This window comes from Gigantopelta aegis, chromosome 4 (genome assembly GCF_016097555.1).
Source record: "Gigantopelta aegis isolate Gae_Host chromosome 4, Gae_host_genome, whole genome shotgun sequence".
Taxonomy (NCBI): Eukaryota; Metazoa; Mollusca; class Gastropoda; order Neomphalida; family Peltospiridae; genus Gigantopelta; species Gigantopelta aegis.
This window is the reverse complement of record NC_054702.1, coordinates 44,060,393-44,085,128: the sequence shown is the minus strand read 5'-3', so window position 1 is coordinate 44,085,128 and position 24,736 is coordinate 44,060,393. Positions and strand designations below refer to the sequence as shown.

Genomic DNA, 24,736 nt, shown 5'->3' with positions numbered 1-24,736 from the left:
TTTTTAATGCTATGGAATTTACTACAAGTTATTTATTTCTGAGCCGACTGATTTGTAAATTGCACACAACAATAGTATTTTTTGGTTATTTCCAAAACACTTTTACTTTTTGTCTTATGTCAAACCAAACTGAAACTATTTACAAAAAACAACATTTTTATATAATAATGGTGGGCAATAATTAATTTGCATTTGAAGAAGTTTTTCTTGATATCTAAGCTGCAATTAAGTTACATTATTTGTCTCTATATATGACCGGTAAGTCCCACCCATAAATTCTTATGGCAAACAAATATGGCCATCAACAGTCAATTAATGACATAAAATAAAATTGCTTTTAAAATTTTACTTATAGCAGTGATAATATATTTCAGCAAACTGGTGCCTTAATTTATAGGTTTTTGAAATTGCTGAATACAAAAATGTGTGTTTAGAAATGGTCAGGTCATTTCTTCCTTAGCCACCAAGACGACATCCATACAGAAACAACATTCAAGTACAATGATCCAATGTAGGTTCAGGGGAATGCTGAATCTAAAATCTTATTTAAAAACTTAATACTTCCTTGGTAAACATGTAGATATGTTTTAGTACATAGGTCGTTTTAGGTTTTGGGGGATAAATGTTGGCAAGTTTATTTATAAATGAAATATTTACAGTTTTGTTTACCTCCTGGGCCCAGTTTTACAAAGTGATCTTAGTGCTAAAATGGAACTGTTTTATTTAATGATGCACTCAAAACATTTTATTTAAGGTTATATGGTGTCAGGCATACGGTTAAGGACCACACAGATATAGAGAGAAGAAACCCACTTTTGCCACTTCATGGACTACTCTTTTTGATTAGCAGCAAGGAATTTTTTATATGCACTATCCCACAGACAGGATAGTACATACCACTGCCTTTGTTACACCAGTTGTAGAGCACTGGCTTGAACGAGAAATAGCTCAAAAGGGCCACCGACGGGATCGATCCTAAACTGATCGCGCATCAAGCGAGCGCTTTACCACTGGGCTGCATCTTGCCCCTTAGGTTGCCCCTGAATCTAAAAACTTATTTCAAAACTTAATACTTCCTTGGTAAACAATATGACATCCTTAGCAATGGAGAAAATAAAGTAGATATGTTTTAGTACATAGGTCCTTTTAGGGTGTGGGGAATAAATGTTGACAATTTTAATTATAAATGAAATATTTACAATTTTGTTTACCTTCTGAGTGATCTTAGTGCTAAAATGGAACTGTTTTATTTAATGACGCACTCAACACATTTTATTTATGGTTATATAGCGTCAGACATATTGCTAAGGACCACACAGATATTGAGAGGGGAAATCTGCTGTCACTACTTCATGGCCTACTCTTTTTGATTAGCAGCAAGGAATTTTTTATATGCACCATTCCACAGACAGGATAGTACATACCACAGCCTTTGTTACACCAGTTGTGAAGCACTGGATGGAACAAGAAATAGCCCAATGGATCCACTGACGGGGATCGATCCTAGATTGATCGCGCATCAGGCGAGCACTGTACCACTGAGCTACGTCCCGCCCCATTAGTGCTAAAATTGCCTTATGGTAGTCAGGCACTTTAAGGTGATTTTAGTGCTAAGATTGTTTCATACACCGGGGCCCAGCTGAGTCACTGAAAAGTGTTATTTTACACTCTTTCTCACTGATAGTTTGACAAAACATAAATATAAAAAATATGAGTCAAATGATGTGACTATTGTCCTTGTTTACAATAATTTTTAATACAAAATAAAATATTTATCAAATCTGATGAAATATTTGTAAAGGGTATAATTATTGTAAACTTATTTTAAAACTTCAAGAAATACACCTGATAGAGTTTATGATATGTTTTCTTTACCACAAGAGAAATCTCACCATAATCATAATCTACGAAATAAAACCATATAATAAAACCTAATATCGTGTTTAACAATGCACTAACACCGAAGTTAATTATATTATATATTGGACATTTAACATGATAATTTTAACATTCAACTGGGCTCACACTGGAACAAATTTTGGTTTAGCCAATGGTATCGTACAGCATCTCTTTGAAATTTATTAAAATGTGGTTAAGTTAAGGAATACCAGTATTTTATTAGCCAAGGACTAAATATTGTAGCCACGTTGTGTAAAAATTAGCGAATGGCTAATCTGGCCATGCGCAAGGCGAGATCTGACTTAATGTAGACAAATGTTCATTTTTTGCATGATTACCAGAATGACTGCATGGCTACCATCTTTTCCCATCAAAGATAGACCACTTTTATGTTTCCCACTAGTTTTGTATATTATATTCTGCTAGATTGTTAGGATTTACAGGTCAGAAAAACAGATCTCGTTAATGAAAAGAAACCTGCTGTTGCCCAATATGTGAAATGAACTTTCCAAGAGACAGTGCAACATGAACCTGGTTGTAAAGACAGCCCCCAACCCAAGGAGGATGAGTAGACGAACCTGGTTGTGAAGACAGCCCCCAACCCAAGGAGGATGAGTAGATGAACCTGGTTGTGAAGACAGCCCCCAACCCAAGGAGGATGAGTAGACGAACCTGGTTGTGAAGACAGCCCCCAACCCAAGGAGGATGAGTAGACGAACCTGGTTGTGAAGACAGCCCCCAACCCATGGAGGATGAGTAGACGAACCTGGTTGTGAAGACAGCCCCCAACCCATGGAGGATGAGTAGACGAACCTGGTTGTGAAGACAGCCCCCAACCCATGGAGGATGAGTAGACGAACCTGGTTGTGAAGACAGCCCCCAACCCAAGGAGGATGAGTAGACGAACCTGGTTGTGAAGACAGCCCCCAACCCAAGGAGGATGAGTAGACGAACCTGGTTGTGAAGACAGCCCCCAACCCATGGAGGATGAGTAGACGAACCTGGTTGTGAAGACAGCCCCCAACCCATGGAGGATGAGTAGACGAACCTGGTTGTGAAGACAGCCCCCAACCCAAGGAGGATGAGTAGACGAACCTGGTTGTGAAGACAGCCCCCAACCCATGGAGGATGAGTAGACGAACCTGGTTGTGAAGACAGCCCCCAACCCAAGGAGGATGAGTAGACGAACCTGGTTGTGAAGACAGCCCCCAACCCATGGAGGATGAGTAGACGAACCTGGTTGTGAAGACAGCCCCCAACCCAAGGAGGATGAGTAGACGAACCTGGTTGTGAAGACAGCCCCCAACCCAAGGAGGATGAGTAGACGAACCTGGTTGTGAAGACAGCCCCCAACCCAAGGAGGATGAGTAGATGAACCTGGTTGTGAAGACAGCCCCCAACCCAAGGAGGATGAGTAGACGAACCTGGTTGTGAAGACAGCCCCCATCCCAAGGAGGATGAGTAGATGAACCTGGTTGTGAAGACAGCCCCCAACCCAAGGAGGATGAGTAGATGAACCTGGTTGTGAAGACAGCCCCCAACCCAAGGAGGATGAGTAGACAAACCTGGTTGTGAAGACAGCCCCCAACTCAAGGAGGATGAGTAGACAAGCCTAGTTGTGAAGACAGCCCCCAACCCAAGGAGGATGAGTAGACAAACCTGGTTGTGAAGACAGCCCCCAACCCAAGGAGGATGAGTAGACGAACCTGGTTGTGAAGTAAAGACAGCCCTAACTCACAGATGAGTAGACAAACCTGGTTGTTAAGACAGCCCCTAACCCACAGACGATGAGTAGATGGTCTATGCTATACGAGGTGTGTTTCTGAGGGAAAGTGACATCAAGTGAAGACTCAGGTCAACCAAACATATCAATACAGCCATTCATAAGTATAGAGACCACTTGTTACACAAGATTAGAGGTTTCCATGGTTTTGAAGGATTAGAATAGAAAGGTCTCCCCAGGGATTCTGGTCTAACTGACATGTCCCAGCAGAGAACAACAAGTTCCTAAATTAGCACCATGTCAGCTTAGCTTAGTGTGTGCATGGTACACTAGCCTCAGCGGTGTCGTGGTTAAACCATCGGACATAAGGCTGGTAGGTACAGGGTTCGCAGCCCGGTACCGGCTCCCACCCTGAGCGAGTGTTAACAACTCAGTGGGTAGGTGTAAGACCACTACACCCTCTTTTCATCTCACTAACCAGACTAACAGACAGCCCAGATAGCTGAGGTGTGTGTCCAGGACAGCATGCTTGAACCTTAATTGGATATATATATATATATAAGCACAAAAATAAGTTAAACGAAAATGTGCTTCAGGTACCAACGTAGCAGCATATCAAATTATAGCACATCACTCATTTAAAATCTGATGTGCACCTAACTTTCAATTGCAGGTTAAATATACTGATGAAAAGAATAAATAAATAAATAACAACAGCAAATATTGACTGCTACCAGAACCTTTATCCTTAGTATCAGGAAGTTAACAATGTTACTGGAAGACAATTCCACAGTACTGAACTCAGTTTCACATTATTGTATGTCAGTAAGGGCTAATCGTAGGCCTGCTGACTTGCCGCAAAATGCAATTGATCCTATGAAATTGTATTGGGTAAATCCCCTTTTTTTAAAATCAAAACGTGATATACGCCAATTTAAAAAATCACTTTTACTGAAAACGAAAAAATTTGATATATTGCGTTTTGCACCTAAACTCTTCATATAGACTAGGCATAACTATTTCTGCAGTGACTTCAGTTTCACATGACATCTCTGTATTTTATACATAGCCTAGGCATAACTATTCTAGCAGTGACATCAGTTTCGCATGATGTCTCTGTATATTTTATATGGGCATAACTATTCTAGCAGTGACATCAGTTTCACATGATGTCTCTGTATATTTTATATAGGCATAACTATTCTCAATCTGATTAAAATTAGTTCTACTGGTCTACCAGTAGATCTAACAGCATTGTGTGGACTCCCATGTCCAGGTGACATTTCATCTATAAATAACAATTTAAATATCGACCAATTACACTTCGCCTTTTATAGCGTTATTCAGGAGCATACAAATTCTAAAAATACCGGGCGAGACTGTTTATGCAATAGGCGAATTTGTTGGTCTATTTCAACATTAAAAAACAGGGGGAAAAGTGCAGTAATAAACTCTGGATTAATTGTATACTAGTATAAACAGATTTTATCGCTATACCATCGCGAGTGTTTTTTTTGTCTTGAAACAAATTTTATATAAACTTTTATATTGAAATTAGTTTCCAGCATACTTTGTAATTCACCCAAATCATTTCGTATACCTTCGGCATAATCCTGAATGTTTTCAAATACTTTTCAAATCACTGGCATGATTTTGCAAGTAAGGTTTTGACTGGTCGAATGAAAGGTCAACTGGACATGAGCTCCAACGGGCTGCTGTTAGATCCACAGGTGATAGTAAGTAACCCGTGGAGCTAATTTTAATTAGATTGAACTATTTTAGCAGTGACTTCAGTTTCACATGATGTCTCTGTATTTTTTTATATAGGTTAGGCATAACTATTCCAGCAGTTATTTAAATTTGGTTTAAAAAATCATGTGTTCCCTTATTTCTTTCCATCAGTATATGACCAAACATGCCACTGGTGAGCTCTGTGGTAAATAGTTTTTACATCACTGTGATATCTGCTCCATAGTTAAATCCCATATTTATTTCTATAAACAGTGACCTCTCTTTTATACATTTATCTAGAAAACAAGACATTTTAGAAGTAATGGTATTCTCCATTTATGTTCATACTCTTTGTTTCATGCAATTATGCTTCATAAATGTGTATCTTGAAGTGGCCAGGTCAGGTCAGAGTGTCTAATGTGTACATTCAGAACAAGCTGTTGTAGTGCACACCTGTCTTGGGCACAGGTGCTGGCCTCGGATGGCTCTTCTGCCCAAGACAGGAAAGGGTGGGGTGGGGTGGACTGCCTGCACTGGCAGGTGCAAGGGAGCATCAGCAGCCCAACCAGGGTCGGTAACGGGCGGAGGGTGGGCTATGGGTGCTGTGGAATTTGGAATGTCCTGTAGAATTAAAACCAAATGGAAGTTGAAGTGGCCTACCTTTATTGTTTATTATACATGTATATGACCATTACATGACCCCAGGGTTGATGATTGGTGAATCTTTACTAGAATGCAGCTTCAACTAATTAACACATTTCTCATACTAGCATATGAAATTTAACAAACTGCATACCACATAATCATGTGCATAAGATTTAAATGATGCCGAACTCAAAAGCAGCTTATTTGTCAACAGTATCTGCCTAGAAGCTTTGGGACAATGGGAATATTTTAATACCATTATTATAAGTGCCAACTTCTTATATTCCACTCAGTCTCACTAAATAATACTAAATGATATTGCATAAACTGCAAATTGTAAATCATATATAAAAGGTATATATAGAATAATGATTATGCATGGTATTCTGTACAGATTACTTAAAATGCTCCACTAAATGTTGTGTATATAATAATATGAAACCCGTGAGCCACTGGTTGACTGGCGATTAATACAGGATTATTATACATACAAGGCATTGGTTCTTTTACATAATACTCCAGATGATCACTTAATATTCTTATTTAAGGTGTAAGTTTTTAATTACCTTCATTGTATTTGCGTAGACTTATTCATCAAGAATGACAATGCACCTCCGACAGAATGTAGTCACAATGGTGCTCCTGTACTATTAAACCATGTCCTTTCATTTGCAAGGAAAATGGCACAGAGGTGTCCAAAATGTCTAAGTAAATGGCCCAAATGTTGAAAAACCTAGTTCTTTTTGATAATTAATAAAAACAATTCTGGAAACATTTCTATCACAAACAGCACATCAAGGTGACTGGATTCTGAAGAACACCAAATTTGTTCATTTGAAGTGATTTAACCACATTCTTAGAAATTCTCAGATAAAAGCTCATCACAGTGTGAAAACACAATGCATACCGAGTTGGGAGAAAACTGACCACACTGTATACAGTGTTAAAACTCTACGTTACAATGGGAAAATGTTGTGAGGAGATGATTAGGAAAGTTTTCAAAGAAACATCAAAAGTGCAAATTCATAAAATCCATCTGCATTACGTTATGATCCAGGATGATATAGTGAAGAGTATTAAGATTGTTGTAGAAGAGTTCGTTGTTGCCATAAGAATTACATGTTGAGTCCGTCTGCTACCTCCATGCCAACAGCAGTACAGTACACGAGTGATTACAGCAGACATACTCATCACTGAAAACAGGCAGGTCTTGAAGTAAATACAGTCTTGTCATTGTCATGTGTCCATGGCAACTAAAACACTGACACTCAGTCTGGTGACATCACAGAATTCATGAGATAAATGTACTTCATCACAGTGCTTAATGTTCATTCCATTCAGTACTTGGTAAACAGACGATGCCATCAGTAGAAAACAACCGTCTCATTCCTGTGTTAACACTCACAGGTACAACTGATCCTTTCTCCAGTGACACTTGTAATCAAAATACTTACATGTACCCAACTCTTCTGAATGCACAAAATCATTTATGTCTTATTATTTTTTCAAACCATGATTGCAGTCATTTAATTACAAAACAATGGATACTAAATTCACTTTAGGGATATGAATGTAGTAATGTCACTTGACAGTTTGTGTTTCATTCCATTTGGTAAGAGAATTATTCAAAGAATGTCTTCTAACCTGGAATAGCTTAGTCAACTAACTTAATGCACTCTGGTTTAACGAGAAAAGTTCCAAAACAGATGCACATTCAAATACTTCAGAATTCACTGTTAACTTTGTCACACGTACGTTGATGAAAATATCTTATTATTATAAATGTATCCAGATGTGATGGTAAATCAAAATGCCTATTCAAAACCTTCTCATTCCATTGTTAATTTGACGCACCAAAGTTGATCAAAATGCCTTGAACAGAAATAACAACTGTAGAATTAAAATATCCATGGTAAATCAAAGTGAATATCCAAAATACTTTTCAAGCTGTGATAAATTTGTCACATTAAAGTTGATCACAATATAACTTTAAAAGAGGAAAAATACTCCACTAAGATCCACTGAATATATTCTAAGTAAAAGGGTCCTCCTGATTACTCTATCAACTCTCAATGTGTTGCTCTCTTCAACTAGAGATCGCAAGCTCATCATGAAACCGAAAACAAATATGTACCTTTAAGACAATCACCTGTGTTCAAACAGCAATCTGAATTGTGCAGGAAATGCTCATCAAGTGCGGGCCATGTGCCTCGACCATCGACACCGACGTTTGAAGACAAATATTTTACATTTGAAGAATACGGCACTGGCCGAACATAAATCTATGATCCTCTGAGATACATTCTGAAGTAATCTTGTGTACTCATGCCCAAAGAGTTTACAGGTGTAAAGATTAACAAAGATACTAAATTATGAATGTTTCATACCCTCACTATGTTGTGTGTTCAGCAGTATATTGAAAGAGTCAACACAAAGTCACATGTGGGCCAGTGGAGCTGGAGCTGGAACATGTGAGATATTAAACCAATAGTGTCGGTGTTTGAAGAGGATCAACTTATAGATCACTGTGTTGGTTTGTTGCTGTATGTTGTGTGCTTTGTGAAATATGAGTTTATCTTCTTCTTAGCAAGGCTATGAGCCAACGGTAATGTTACAAGTACACTCATGATTTAAAATACAAAAACGTAAACTTATAATGCTGGCAAATATTTAAACTCGGTCTGTGCACTAAATATAGGCATAAAGAAACCTATTTATAAAACATACTTAGAAGTACAGCAGATGTCCTAATAATATGTATTAGGTGTTTCTTTCTTTAGCAAAAAACAGGTTTAATTAATTATCACCATAGAATAATATTTAGTTACCAAATTAAATAGAGATAAAGAGGTAAATAGAGATGAATAGCCACTAAGTATTATTACAGGTCCTCTTAAGATACCTGGCTGTTGAAAATTAGTTCATCAACTAAACTATATTGGATAACTGATACAAAGTATCAATACAGGTCCTCTTAAGATACCCAGCTGTTGAAAATGAGTTCATCAACTAAACTATATTGAATAATTGATACTAAGTATCAATACAGGTCCTCTTAAGATACCTGGCTGTTTAAAATTAGTTCATCAACTAAACTATATTGAATAATTGATACTAAGTATCAATACAGGTCCTCTTAAGATACCCAGCTGTTTAAAATGAGTTCATCAACTAAACTATATTGAATAATTGATACTAAGTATCAATACAGGTCCTCTTAAGATACCTGGCTGTTTAAAATTAGTTCATCAACTAAACTATATTGGATAATTGGTACTAAGTATCAATAGAGGTCATCTTAAGATACCCGGCTGTTGAAAATTAGTTCATCAACTAAACTATATTGGATAATTGATACTAATTATCAAAACGCGTTCTCTTAAGATACCCGACTGTTGAAAATTAGTTCATCAACTAAACTATATTGGATAATTGATACTAATTATCAAACGCGTTCTCTTAAGATACCCGGCTGTTGAAAATTAGTTCATCAACTAAACTATACTGGATAACATGAAGAATACTGAGATGTCCAAGATAGCTAATGTGTGTATAAAGTGTGTATAAATGCTACCTCACAGAAGTAATTGCTTCAGATTGTATACCACCAAATCAAATTTATATCATAGATGGCAATAGTAACATATTTGACTAAAACTGATAAACACCGCATTTCAGTAAAATATAAATACTACTACCACTCACCATTTAAGTATAAATCAGAAACAAAATGGGGTTAAGCAACATAACAGGAAGTGTAATTGACTATTTCCACACAAAACGTATTATCCTGTTTACTAGGAACCCACGTTTCAAGCTAGCTCAATAATAAATGGTTCATTGATATTAGTTAAAATTAAATACTGGAAATTTTGGTCAGCAAACAGTGTCACATTTATGATTTTAATTCAAATGATTGTTTTATATAAAACTAACTTTGTACAGTAATACTATACACCAGGAGGCAACTCAACTAGTAATCTAGCTATTTTCATTTTCATTTCAACTTATTTTCATGCTTATATCCAATTACGGTTCAAGTATGCTGTCCTGGGCACATACCTCAGCTATCTGGGCTGTCTGTCCAGGACAGTAGGTTAATTGTTAGATGTGAGAGAGAGAGAGAGAGAGAGAGAGAGAGAGAGAGAGAGAGAGAGAGAGAGAGAGAGAGAGAGAGAGAGAGAGAGAGAGAGAGAGAGAGAGAGAGAGAGAGAGAGAGAGAGAGAGAGAGAGGGAGAGAGAGAGAGAGAGAGAGTAGGGGGGGGAGAGGGAGAGGGAGCGAGAGAGAGAGAGAAAGACAGAGAGAGACAGAGAAGAGGGTATAGTGGTCTTACACCTACCCATTGAGTTATAAAAACTCACTCTGGGTGGGAGCCGGTACCGGGATGCGAACCCAATACCTACCAGTCTTATGTCCGATGGCTTAACCATGACACCACCATGAGGATATGTACTTTAAAAGTTTGTTTTTGTTTAATGACAACACTAGAGCAAACTGATTTATTAATCATCAGCTATTGGGTGTCAAACATTTGGTGATATGACATAATATAGTCTTAGAGAGGAAACCCGCAACTTTTTTCATCAGTAGCAAGGGATCTTTTATATGCACCATCCCACAGACAGGATAGCACATACCACAGCTAGCCTTTGATATAACAGTTGTGGTGCACTGGCTGGAACGAGAAACAGCCCAATGGGTCTATTGACATGGATCGATTCTAGACTGACCGTTGAGGATATGAAAGAAACAGAATACATATACTATATTCGTGTCCATTAGTTACCATTTATTTTACAAGTTTTTGTTTAAAATTTGACATCCAATAGCTGATGATTAATATATCAATGTGCTCTAGTGGTGTCATTAAACAAACAAACTTTACTTTGTTGAAAAATACATCAAACTTGTTACCGCTAGTTAGATGTTTTTTAAACAACTCATTGTAAGGTAACCGGTATACAACTATCACTCATTTAGTATTCTCTAGCAGGAATGTTATGAATGGAAGACTAGACTCAGTGAATTATGTTAAGACAATGTGTTGACTAATCATGTTAGCCCTTATATATGAAGCTTTGTCATTGGAAAGCATTTGTCACAATGGGACCTATGGAAATGTTAGTACACTGTGATTCTTCTTACAGGTGGGTGATAAAAATGTTACGGTATGATATGTTTTGTTTAAGAATTGAAAATTAGCCTGAGAATTAATACACAGTAGTTTATTTCTATCCATCATGTGATTGGTAACAGGTGGTGTAACAGGTAAATGCATATCCCAAAAACATCAGAGGATCGAACCGCCTCAGGTGGGGGTTTTTTCTCGTTCCAACCAGTGCATCACAACTGGACATGTGGTATGTGCTTTCCTCTGTGGGAAAGATCCCATATAAAAGATCCCTTGCTGTATTAGGAAAATGTAGCGTGTTTCCTCTGATGACTACGAATGAGAATTACCAAATGTTTGACATCCAATAGCTGATTATTAATTAATCAATGAGCTCCAGTGGTGTCATTAAACAAAACAATTTGTTTTTTGTCCCAACATGTTTGTTTGTTTGTTTGTTTTGTTTAACAACACCATTAGAGCACATTGATTTATTAATCATCGGCTATTGGATGTCAAAAATTTGGTAATTTCGACATATAGTCTTAGAGAGGAAACCTGTCACATTTTTTCCATTAGTAGCAAGGGATCTTTTATATGCACCATCCCACAGACAGGATAGTGCATTCCAGGGCCTTTTTTTACACCAGTTGAGGAGCACTGGTTGGAACAAAAAATAGCCCAATGGGCCTACTGACAAGAATCGATACTAGATCAGGTAACCGCTGTACCACTGAGCTACATCAAATACCCAACTGTAATATGACTGTGTGTGATGAAATATGGCAAAGTTGTTTTTATTAGGATGTAGCTTTTATATTCTTAATTAAAAAAATATTTTGTATAATGTATATAATGGAAGGAAGGAAATGTTTTATTTAACAATGCACTCAACACATTTTATTTACAGCTATATGGCATCGGACATATGTTTAAGGACCACACAGATATAGAGAGGGGAAACCTGCTGTCACCACTAGCTTCATGGGCTACTCTTTTTGATTAGCAGCAAGGGATCTTTTATATGCACCATCCCACAGACAGGATAACACACACCACAGCCTTTGATATATCAGTCGTGGTGCACTGGCTGAAGCGAGAAATAGCCCAATGGGCCCATCGACGGGGATCGATCCCAGACTGACCATGCATCAAGCGAGCGCTCTACCATTGGGCTACATCGTGCCTGTATATAATGGAACCAGACCATAGTCCATACTCTATATAAATTTAGGATTGTACTTTGAATTAATATAAGACTGGAAATAGTATTAATTTTAAAAAGTAAACAGAATTATATAATAACATATTTTTAAAATGATAATTAAATGTATAGGTCAGTAATAAAATTGTGATATACTGATGACATTATGTCTGATATAAGTCCTAAAGGTACTGTAAAGCCAAGCAATTGGTAGTCTTTTTCTTAGAGTAACATGTATTTGCTGTGCCTTTTACTTAATACCTCATAGCTAGAAACCGTAAGATCATCACCTTAAAGTCGCAAAGCAATTAAAACAAGGCTTCCTGTTTTCTGAAAATCACAGCCACGGGATAGTGATTTTCAAAATCCCTAGTCATAGTCTACTAGCCCTAATTCTGTATACAAACATTTGTACTAAATAACAGTTATTGTATCACTATTGGGAAAAAACTAACTCTAGCCAAAACATTATCAAAATCTCTACAATCAATAATGTGTAATATGTAACACTGTTCATTTGTGCAAACTATTAATCATTCCCATTAAAATAATGAACTTTTATTTAGTGAATGATTGATATGCAATTTACGCAAAAGATTAAAACCATTATACGGTACTTAGTATATTTTAACAAATGCAATCTGTTAATTTTTGCAAGATAAAAGATTGCTAATAAACAAATTCTTTAAATCTCTTAAATATAATATGATACTCTATTTTCATGCAGACAGCTAGATTAAATATGAGGTACAATAATATATTTCATGTATACTGCCCAACCAGTATATTGTCCAAATTACTTTTATTAGGAAAATGTTAACATTATTATCAATGGGAATTAATTGTGTTTTGCAACTTGCAATTTAATTTTTAAAAAAAAGAAAAAAAAGGTGACCCTTTGGGATTATTTTTTACAATGTATTACTTAGAGCAGCATATCCAGGGTATCTATAGCTGGCAGTGTTAACAAAATGGCAGGAATTGGTAAACAAAAATTAAAAATTGGGTCTGTTTTAACTTAGATGTATAGATCTGAATAAACTTAAACCAACGAAAACGGGTACATTTTAGCTGGTTCTGGAGAGGAGGTTTTGTTTTTGTCCGTGGGAAATTATTTTCCATTTGTAAGTTTCAGTGGGTTTTGTTTGTGTTTTGTCAATAGCCACAGGCATGTTGAGACTAATTATTTACTAGCCCGACAGTAAAAAAAAACTAGTCAATGGCTATGTATCCTAGAAGTCCTGCAAAGATTGCTATGTTATTAATAATAATAAATTATAATTATAAACATCTATCAACTGTCAGTGATTACAGTGAGAAAAAAAACATGAAAGTTGTTTATCCCCAATCACTCTTGATATATCAAACAAAAGTAAGTGCGTTCATGGGTGATTTAACATTTTAAAAAGTATACTATGACAAAAAAAATTGCAAAATGGTACCACCACATTGTGCCATAAAAGTAAGCTACATTAAATGATTTAAGAGTTATGCATTTAATTGTTTATTGAAAATCTCCTGTTATACTAAATACTGACAAAAGATGCATCAACTAAATCCAGTGTCCAATTTCACTTTAAGCACATTTACCAAATTGTTAAACGTTTTTGTCTTATAGTATATTATATTTATTAACAGCAAACAAAACTGGGCAATGAGGTGGGGGCTATTTGTTTTCTTCGTGGGGTGCAAATGCTACTCACTTCATTGTGGGTGAACTGGTAGGGGTGGACTGACATAAGTCCCAAGTTATACAGCTGATGTGACAATAATGTTTACAAAAAAAAATGTTTTATTAATTAAGCCTGTGATTATTTGATAACAGGATTATTACCCTCATTTCTTTCAGGATTGATATCATATCAATATGATATATTTGTGAAAAAATATGTATAATACAAGTTTTATTCCTAATATATCACATTGATGACACTGAAACATGCTCTGCAGGTAATATAGCCTCTATTTATCGCCACTGCCATGGCTCATATAGTACAATTCACCACAATGATAGATGTCTATTCAGCCATCACATCTTATCAAATTAACACGTGATTGTTAAACAATATATGCATCTCTATAGGAAAGTCTACATAAAGTTTTCAAACATAAAATACTTTTTGTAAACATCATTGATGGTTTTATGTCAATAATGTTAGTTTAAACTTAATAGTACATTGTACTTCAATTACATCTATTCACAATGCTCCATCCATCATTTTATCCATCCACATATCCATCCATCCATCATTTTATTCATTTATTCATCCATTCATCTGTTTATTCATCCATTTATCCATCCATCCAACCAGATATCCATCCGTCCAACCAGACATCCATCTATCCATCCATCCATCCATCCATCCAACCAACCAGACATCCATCCATTCAACCAGACATCCATCTATCCATCCAACCAGACATCCATCTATCCATCCATCTATCCAACCAACCAGACATCCATTCATTCAACCAGACATCCATCCATCCATCCAACCAGACATCCATCCATCCATCCAACCAATCAGATATCCATCCATCCAACCAACCAGACATCCATCCATCCATCCAACTATGCATCCATCAATCCATCCATCAATCCAACCAGACAGACATCCATCCATCCATCCATCCATTAAACCAGACATCCATCCATCCATCCAACCATGCATCCATCAATCCATCAATCCAACCAGACAGACATCCATCCATCCATCCATCCATTCAACCAGACATCCATCCATCCATCCAACCAGACATCCATCCATCCATTCAACCAGACATCCATCCATCCATCCATCCATCCATCCAGTCATCCATCCATCCATCCATCCAACCAAGCAGTTACCCATCAATACCTGAATATGATTTCAATTTGATATTGAGATTTAAAAACATGCATTACCTCAATCTGTATGTTTCCTACCGACTTCCACTTCCTGATCAAACTATTTGCCACCTTCTTCGGAAGTGAACTGTTTGAAATACTTTTCACATGCATTCACCCACCCACCTCTCCACCCATGCATCTATCTATCCATCCATCCATCCATCCATCCATTGCACATGCATGTTGTTACCACTTCCCAGCGTGTCTGGGTTGATTCTGAAACTAATAGCACTGTCTGTTCACACAGTCTGATCTGATCATAAACTTCTCACAATAGTCGGGGTGTGTACATAGCAATTATGATATTAAGTTTTAGTGCTCCCTTCAGCATGATGCAAGCTCTCTCTTCACTGGTGTTTGATGTGCAGCAGTTCTGTATAAATGAAGTTCACTTGACCACATACAAAATTTAATTAACAGAATATATTATGCCTACATATGGAAAGATAACACAAATCATGTGTTGTAATTCTTAGCTATCATATTTATTTGTATTTGTATCAATCCATGTAATATTCATCACTAGCTTTCTCCATGCAGTCATCCATCCATCCAGTTAACCTTCCATCCATCCAATCATCCATCCATCCACCCATCCATTCTATCATCCATCCTTCCAACCATCCATTCAAGCACCCAACCTCATCCATCCATCCATCCATCCATTTATCCATCCATCCATCCATCCAGTTGCCCATTCATCCATCCACCCAATCATCCATCTAATCATCCTTTCATTCATCCATCCATCCATCCAGTCACCCATCCATCCATCCAGTTGCCCATTCATCCATCCATCCAATCATCCATCCAATCATCCTTTCATCCATCCATCCATCCATCCATCCATCCATCCAGTCACCCATCCATCCATCCATCCATCCATCCATCCAACCAAGCAGTTACCCATCAATACCTGAATATGATTTCAATTTGATATTGAGATTTAAAAACATGCATTACCTCAATCTGTATGTTTCCTACCGACTTCCACTTCCTGATCAAACTATTTGCCACCTTCTTCGGAAGTGAACTGTTTGAAATACTTTTCACATGCATTATGAGAGTTTTAATCCACCAACAGAATCCACATAATTATGTGTTTCTTTCAAATCAAATCATTTTACAACTGATGAATACTTATACACACATATATAAGAATTTCAACTCAGGTTTTTCAACACAATATATCTACACATGCCTGTAATGGGCATCTTGAAAAGTTTTAAATTGTTTCAACAAAACATCCATTATCCATCTTGAACAGTTTTAAATTATTTTGGAAAAAAATATTTTGAAGAGCTTTATATAGTTCTCATTTCCAATGATTCAACATACTAGCACAGATTCATCCAGGAACTTCTTATCCGCAAAGCACACGAATCCACTGAACATTTCAATGTCAACCCGGTAATGAAATAAGCCTAATTGTCTAACAATCTGTCCTGTTTCCTGGGTTAACCATGTTTGGTTGAGGTTAGAGGGATCTGAGGGCCCCAGTGTGGTTTTTGTATAAACACGAGGAACACTTGCAAACTGAACACACAACCTTGACATAACAGGAGTTCCTTTCTTTGTGACTGTATGTACAGCTCAGTGAGGTGCCAAGAAGCCAGGGGGACTGTCACAGGACGCTGCCCACCTCGATCCTGGCCTAACGTACTAGCAGTGTGTGTGTGTGTGTGTGTGTGTGTGTGTGTGTGTGTGTGTGTGTGCTGTAACTGGTGTGGGGCCAGGCTGCCATTGTGTGCAGGTATAGAAGCTCCATTGGGGGCATGTGGTAATCAGGTAGATTGGAGATTTATAGCCGCTGTGCAAATACCCATAGGCTAATTAACAATCTGTAGACACTTTCTTAAGTAAGAAAAAAACAGGGCTTAACCAAAAAATACGCTGCTTAATCAACTGTGAAGGATGGAGAACCTGACAGAGACTGTAAGAAGTTAAGTCAGCAAGTCACAACCACTTCATTTTTGTTTTGTTGTTTTTTAGGTTTTTTTTCTTGGAAGGGGTTTTGTCTAGAAAGGTTTGTGTCAAGAAAGGGTTATATATCTTGGAGGGAGTTTTGTCAAAAGGGATTATGTCTAGAGGGGGTGTTTGACCTGAATTCTGTTTTACATAACAGTGTGTTTGAATAACTGAACTTGATGAAAAACAACTTGAGTAATTTTTCATAACGATATTATGTTTAGTAATCAGGCTGAGTTCACTGTCGGGGTATGGCACTGATAAAATGAGTTACAATCACAACCAGAAAGTAATAACACAAACAAAACCTGTTTAAATATATGTCTAAAAAGTCTACGCTGCTGGAGTGTGATTGTGTGGTCCATAATATCCTGTCTCCATAGTTACGTAATACCGGACAATACAGCCCTGGGCAGCTCTATACCACCTAACACTAGCGTCTTGGTGATAAGGTTTCTCACATAGATTTCTCCATAATCAGGGTGTCTTTTCACTATTGTAACAGGTGATAAAGGACTGTCAAATTAACAGAGGACTATGTAACACCCAGTCCTGTCCATGACTGTAGATCACCATCAAAACATGCTTTAGAGGTGGTAATATATATATAAACTAAATAACATCCGGCTGGGTCAAAGGTCAAAGATCCTTTGCAACTAATGGAAAAATGTAGCGAGTTTCCTCTTTAAGATGTATATATGTCAAAATTACCAAATATTTGACATCCAATATCCGATGATTAATAAATCACTGTGTGTGTGTGTGAGAGAGAGAGAGAGAGAGAGAGAGAGAGAGAGAGAGAGAGAGAGAGAGAGAGAGAGAGAGAGAGAGAGAGAGAGAGAGAGAGAGAGAGAGAGAGAGACAGACAGACAGAGAAAGAGAGACAGACAGAGAGAGAGACAGACAGAGACAGAGAGAGACAGAGAGACAGAGAGAGACAGAGAGAGAGAGAGAGAGAGAGAAAGAGAGAGAGAGAGAAAGAGAGACAGACAGATAGAGAGACACACAGAGATGGGGGAGGAGGGGGGTGGGGGGTGGAAGCCAGTACCCTAAATTATTATATTGTGTTGTCTTATTATTTTTATGTACATAACCATGTTTTACTCTTGGCAGGTGTTGCTTTATTTGTATTAATTTATAACTGATAAGCAGTTATTGCTCAAAGTTTCAATAAAGAATTGAATTGTGTTGACTTGGTAGGTTTGTATTCAAAACTATTCCCCAAAGGCATGTATGCATGTTCCCATTTTTTCAGTAACAATTCCTATTTTAAAAATTATTTATAAATATAATTATGGATATATAAATAAATAAATGTATACTTATTTTTGTCATAAGATGTATAAAGACATGAAAATGTCTGGATGGCTTACAAATCTGTTTTGAAAGAAAGAAATGTTTTATTTAATGACGCACTCAACACATTTTATTTACGGTTATATGGCGTCAGACATATGGTTAAGGACCACACAGATTTTGAGAGGAAACCCGCTGTCGCCACTTCATGGGCTACTCTTTCCAATTAGCAGCAAAGGATCTTTTATTTGTGCTTCCCACAGGCAGGATAGCACAAACCATGGCCTTTGTTGAACCAGTTATGGATCACTGGTTCGGTGCAAGTGCTTTACACCTACCCATTGAGCCTTGCGGAGCACTCACTCAGGGTTTGGAGTCGGTATCTGGATTAAAAATCCCATGCCTCAACTGGGATCCGAACCCATTACGTACCAGCCTGTAGACCGATGGCCTAACCATGACGCCACCGAGGCCGGTTACAAATCATTATCAACTTGTTTCGTATTTTCCATCATTTTACTTATATTAGTGGTAACTGATGCAAAAATGTGTAGTGATTCATTTGGGAACCTATATAGTTCTTTGAAAGTAATGCAAATATGAATAAACATTGTTATCCACATTTGTGTATTTTCATTTGATTTGGACAAGAACCATCATGCCACCACCTACAAAATTCAGAGCCCATGTGCATTTGTTATCAGGTTAATATTATTCTAACAAAACCTACTTTTTTAATTTATGAAGTTAAACCAAAATTTTATAACTTTATATAAGATATTATATTTCCATGTGACAGCATGAGAATTTCAGAAATAACATCTAATTTTGATGCAGCCTGCATAACATAATTTCACTATATACAACTTGGTAAGTTTACACAATGGTACATGTACACTATTGAGTGTTCTGAAAAGAACAAGAAGATATATCTGCTTACCTCTATAGATGATTCCAGACAACATTAAACTTAGTATTTCCATGTACAAACTTCTATGTTTAAAATGTTAATTATCTGTCCTTGATTTAAAAGCAATCAAACAAGAACACTTGTAATGCTAGTATACTCAATAAGGAGATCCTCCACTGCTGTTACCCACATTACTGAAATATATCTTCCTCCTTGCCGAAGAGTTACGCATGGAGCAGACGTCAACTTTAAACCTTGTTCAATCAAACCTTTTGACCTAACGAAGAGTTGAATTTTATTTCCATGAGGATGTTACCTTGATTCACAGTATACAGTCAATAGCAGATATTTGGGATATTTGCAGTGAAGTCCCAATAAATTTAAGAAATCAGTTTGAATTTTTTTTTAACTTTCTGCCCTTGAATAATTTGGCTCTTGTAAATGATCTCTAACAGGTATTTGAATTGTAGCAACAATATATTTAATGATGAAATCTTTAAATGTTTGATTTAACTTTTTGTCCTTGATTTTATTCAACTTGATCAGATTTTTTGTAATTCTATTAAAAAAAACTAAATACGGTGGCTGTTGGTCATCTCCCTATGACAAATTGTCATCTTTAAATAAAACCTTTATCAATAGTGAAAATAGTCAAAATACAAATGTATTTTATATAAATAACTCATATGCATAGTTATATAAATCTTTTGGCAAAGAAAGCTTGCAAATTTTATTTACATATTAAGCCTTTGGCAACATCCCTTAATAAATAATTAAATAATATCCCTTGGCAAAATTATTTAACTGATATCTATATCTATACCTACATGTATATCCATACACATACACATACACATACACATACACATACACATACACATACACATACACATACACATACACATACACATACACACATATATATATATATATACACACATGTATATATAATAAATAGTCCATTTCAGGCTGTTTTGTCATATTTAATTTTTATGTGAACTTGTGATTATGTGGAAACAATTAACTTCATTTCACAAAAAGCATGATATACCCTATCTATATTTTAAGCCTATGGTATATAACAAATACCCCTATTAGTTATTAGTTTTAAAATAAGTAACTTTGTATACTTTCAAATAAACATTTTATTGTTACTACATGTACTTGGTTTGGCAGTATTCATGAAAATATGTTTTATATATTACGTATTAATATAAAATATATATTCCGTATTAATATAAAATATATATTACGTATTAATATAAAATATACATGTATATTCCGTATTAATATAAAATATATATTCCGTATTAATATAAAATATATATTACGTATTAATATAAAATATATATTACGTATTAATATAAAATATATATTACGTATTAATATAAAATATATATTACGTATTAATATAAAATATATATTACGTATTAATATAAAATATATAAAATATATATTACGTATTAATATAAAATATATATTACGTATTAATATAAAATATATAAAATATATATTACGTATTAATATAAAATATACATGTATATTACGTATTAATATAAAATATATATTACGTATTAATATAAAATATACATGTATATTACGTATTAATATAAAATATATATTACGTATTAATATAAAATATATATTACGTATTAATATAAAATATATATTACGTATTAATATAAAATATATATTACGTATTAATATAAAATATATAAAATATATATTCCGTATTAATATAAAATATATATTACGTATTATATATAAAATATATATTACGTATTAATATAAAATATATATTACGTATTAATATAAAATATATATTCCGTATTAATATAAAATATATATTACGTATTAATATAAAATATATATTATATATATATTATCTACTCCTATTCAATTTCAAAAAGGGGACATTTTTTAATCATCCAATATATATACTCCAAAATTTTGGAAATAATAAAATAAAAAAAACTAGAAGAAAATAAGGGTTTGTATGGACCAATAGAAAATGAAATTAGTGACTTGAAAACCATATTGTGACTTACTGGAATCTGGAACTGTTCCATACACAGCTTGAGGACATCTTTGACATCATTCGTGTTGGTGACGGGGATGAAGCAGGTCTGTAAAACCAAACATCAGATGGTCATACATAGAGCCCAACAATAATCAGCCAGGGTTTTATTTGCCAGAGGATAAAACGGGTATGGTGCCATACCCAAATTTTCATGCAGATTTTATTTTTTAAGTTGACCTTTTGACAAAATTAATGATGTATGATTTTCTTAACTCTAACTTTATACTTAACCCATTTTTTATGGAAACTTACGTCAGTAACAAATGAGACATTTTAATAACTTTAAACATTTTATTTAAACAAAGAATGCGCACCTGACAAGAACAATGACGTAGCAACTTATGTTGCTTTGTCATCAGCAATAGGGTATTGTCTAATTTGTACTGACTGCAGTTCTTTTTGGGGGAGGTCCCCCATATTCCCTATAGACTGTTGTTGCATTCTGGGCACCATACCCAAAACTTACTTTCTGGCAGAAACACTGTCAGCCCAAATGCTTTTCAGAATTCTCAGTTTCTATTGGCCTTGGTAGTGTCGTGGTTAATCCATTGGACATAAGGCTAATAGGTACAGGGTTCGCAGCCTGGAACCGGCTCCACCCAGTGCGAGTTTGGGTAAGTAGTATAAGACCACTACACCCTCTTCTCACTAATCACTAACAAATAGCTGACTGTCCTGGACAGACAGCCCATATAGCTGAGGTGTGTGCCCAGGACAGCATGCTTGAACCTTAATTGGATATAAGCACGGAAATAAATTGAAATGAAAAAATAACCAGAATTTGTCTTCATTTGTCAGGGGGTGGGATGTAGCTCAGTGGTACAGAGCTCACCTGATGGGAAATCAATCTAGGATCGATTCCCGTCGGTGGGCCCATTGGGCTATTTCTCGTTCCAGCCAATGCTCCACAACTGGTATAACACAGGCCATGGTATGTACTATCCTGTCTGTGGGATAGTGCATATAAAAGATCCCTTGCTGCTAATCGAAAAGAGTAGCCCATGGAGTGGCGACAGCGGGTTTTCTCTCTCAATATCTGTGTGGTCCTTACGGGTTAAGGGCCTTAACCATATGTCTGACGCCATATAAGCATAAATAAAATGTGTTGAGTGCATCATTAAATAAAATATTTCCTTCCTTCATTTGTCAGCGTTGACTTGCATATATAATCATGACCACTGGTATTACTAAATTACATTCCAGACATTAATTACTTTTTGTACATATAGGAACATTTCAGTGACATGAAAATGTACTGGGAAGTAAATGATGTTTGCTAAAAAAAAAAAAAAGATTTTTTTTTGTGAAATTGTAATTACTAATGTGTAGGGATATAGGTTAAGCATGCTTCCTGTACCATAGATGACTGGATATCTCATATTCATTTGTCATCATAGAATTTTTTTTAGCAATTAAATCAAAATTAGAGATCATTAGAGAATAACTGGTTGCTGTCTTAAGATATTGGCTTTATTCTGCAAAAGTTAGAATTGTGTATGAACCAAAACTAAATAATTTATCTTGTATTTTTAACATAAAAGTTGTCTTTAAATAGGTTTTTAAAAATCAAAACCATCAACTGAAATTAAAAGAATAAGTAACATTGAACAATACAACATTCATTTACTGATTATAATTGGTGTAAAAGTAGTCATGTTTAAAAAAGCCTTATATTTTTGGTCTTGCAAATATACATAATGATTTGCAGGATAAAATTCAGTATTAATATTTTGTGTGGTGGTGAAGGAGAGTTGAAAATATTTGCTATTGTATTTGCTTTTGGTTCAGTTTCAAACAGTTGTGTAGGATATATATTCAAACTTAAAGAGTTGCATTTCTGTAAATGTAATAACTGATATAAGAATAACACAGCATGTGTAGAATTCTGGATACATGTATGTAGTTAATGTAGGGTATGTTTTGTCTATATCTATAGTTTAGATAAATTATGCAGGCAAACATAGCATTTACATAAATGTGGTGTAGTGAAACTAACCATGCAATACGTTATTAATCTAGGAAATGTCTATTTTTTAAAGTTATAGCGCCAAATCTATGACCTTAATTTTCATTTTGTCCTTAAAGGGACAAAGAGCCATTGTAAGGTCTTTCTGACTAACAGGGCTTTTTTGGTGTCGTGGTTAATCCATCAGACATGGTAGGTACAGGATTCACAGCCCAGTACCCGCTCCCACCAAAAGCAAGTTTTAATGACTCAGTGGGTAGGTGTAACACCACTACACCCTCTTATCTCTCACTAACCACTAAAAACTAACCCACTGTCCTGGATGGACAGCCCAGATAGCTGAGGTGTGTGTGTGCCCAGGATAGTGTGCTTGAACCTTAATTGGATGTAAGCACAAAAATAATTTAAGAAAGAAAAGAAGAGTAAAATTACTTATTAAATACATTTTCTTGTTTAGAATATCAGTGCCTGTACATCCACTGTGTTTGTGGCTGTGTGCTAATGTCTGTAGCAGTCACCATTCCTTTTCTTCATTATTAGTTGTTTATTTCATAAATATCAAATTAATGGCAAGTAAAATCTGGTTTGGGCTATTACAAACATTAGGATGACAACAAACACCTTGTTCTACAGACACTGATATTATTATAAGCAGGAAAATATCTTTAATATGTAGTTTTAGTCATTAAAAGGGGATCTGTTAGTTGTAAGCAAGTTACAATGGCACCAAACTCAGGATTCTCTTTAAGAAATTGTTTGAACAGATACTTTAAGACACAGCAAATAACATACAGAAATAAGCACATATGAATAGACGCAAATCAATACGCAATCAAACCATTATGATTATGAAAGCGCATATAAAATATTCCTTGCTGCATTAGGAAAAATGTAGCAGGTTTCCTCTGATGACTACAAGTCAGAAATTACCAAATGTTTGACATCCAATAGCCAATGATTAATTAATCAATGTGCTCTAGTGGTGTCGTTAAAAAACAAAAAAACACAATTCTATTAAATTTTACTGTAAGTCACCTTCAATCTTACATGTCTTGGCCCCCCCCTAAAAAAAAAAAAAAATGTTTAAAAAAAATATGTCGTGGACCTAGCCACACGCTAAGTTAAAGGTTTATGACAGACCTGTGTAAAGCCAGTATTATATCTGGATATAAACCAAGCAGCTTCCAGCCTTAGAGCTAATGGTTTAACCACTGAGCCAATGTGACCAGTATCCAAGCATTTACAACAGCGTATGGGTAGATTGGAATCACTGTGGTAGCCACAGCTTAGGTTTAAACGTACATTTGTCTGTG

At 35.6% G+C, this 24,736-nt stretch overlaps 1 protein-coding gene across 2 annotated transcripts in view; it reads right to left on the bottom strand.

Annotated features, from left to right (window-relative positions):
* LOC121370590 overlaps positions 1 to 24,736 on the bottom strand; it is a 304,206-nt gene that overhangs the window by 71,800 nt on the left and 207,670 nt on the right. For both annotated transcript variants that reach the window (XM_041495912.1, XM_041495913.1), the window contains one exon: positions 21,426 to 21,503. In XM_041495912.1, coding sequence (XP_041351846.1) covers positions 21,426 to 21,503 — 78 coding nt within the window. The remainder of the gene's footprint in view (positions 1 to 21,425; positions 21,504 to 24,736) is intronic.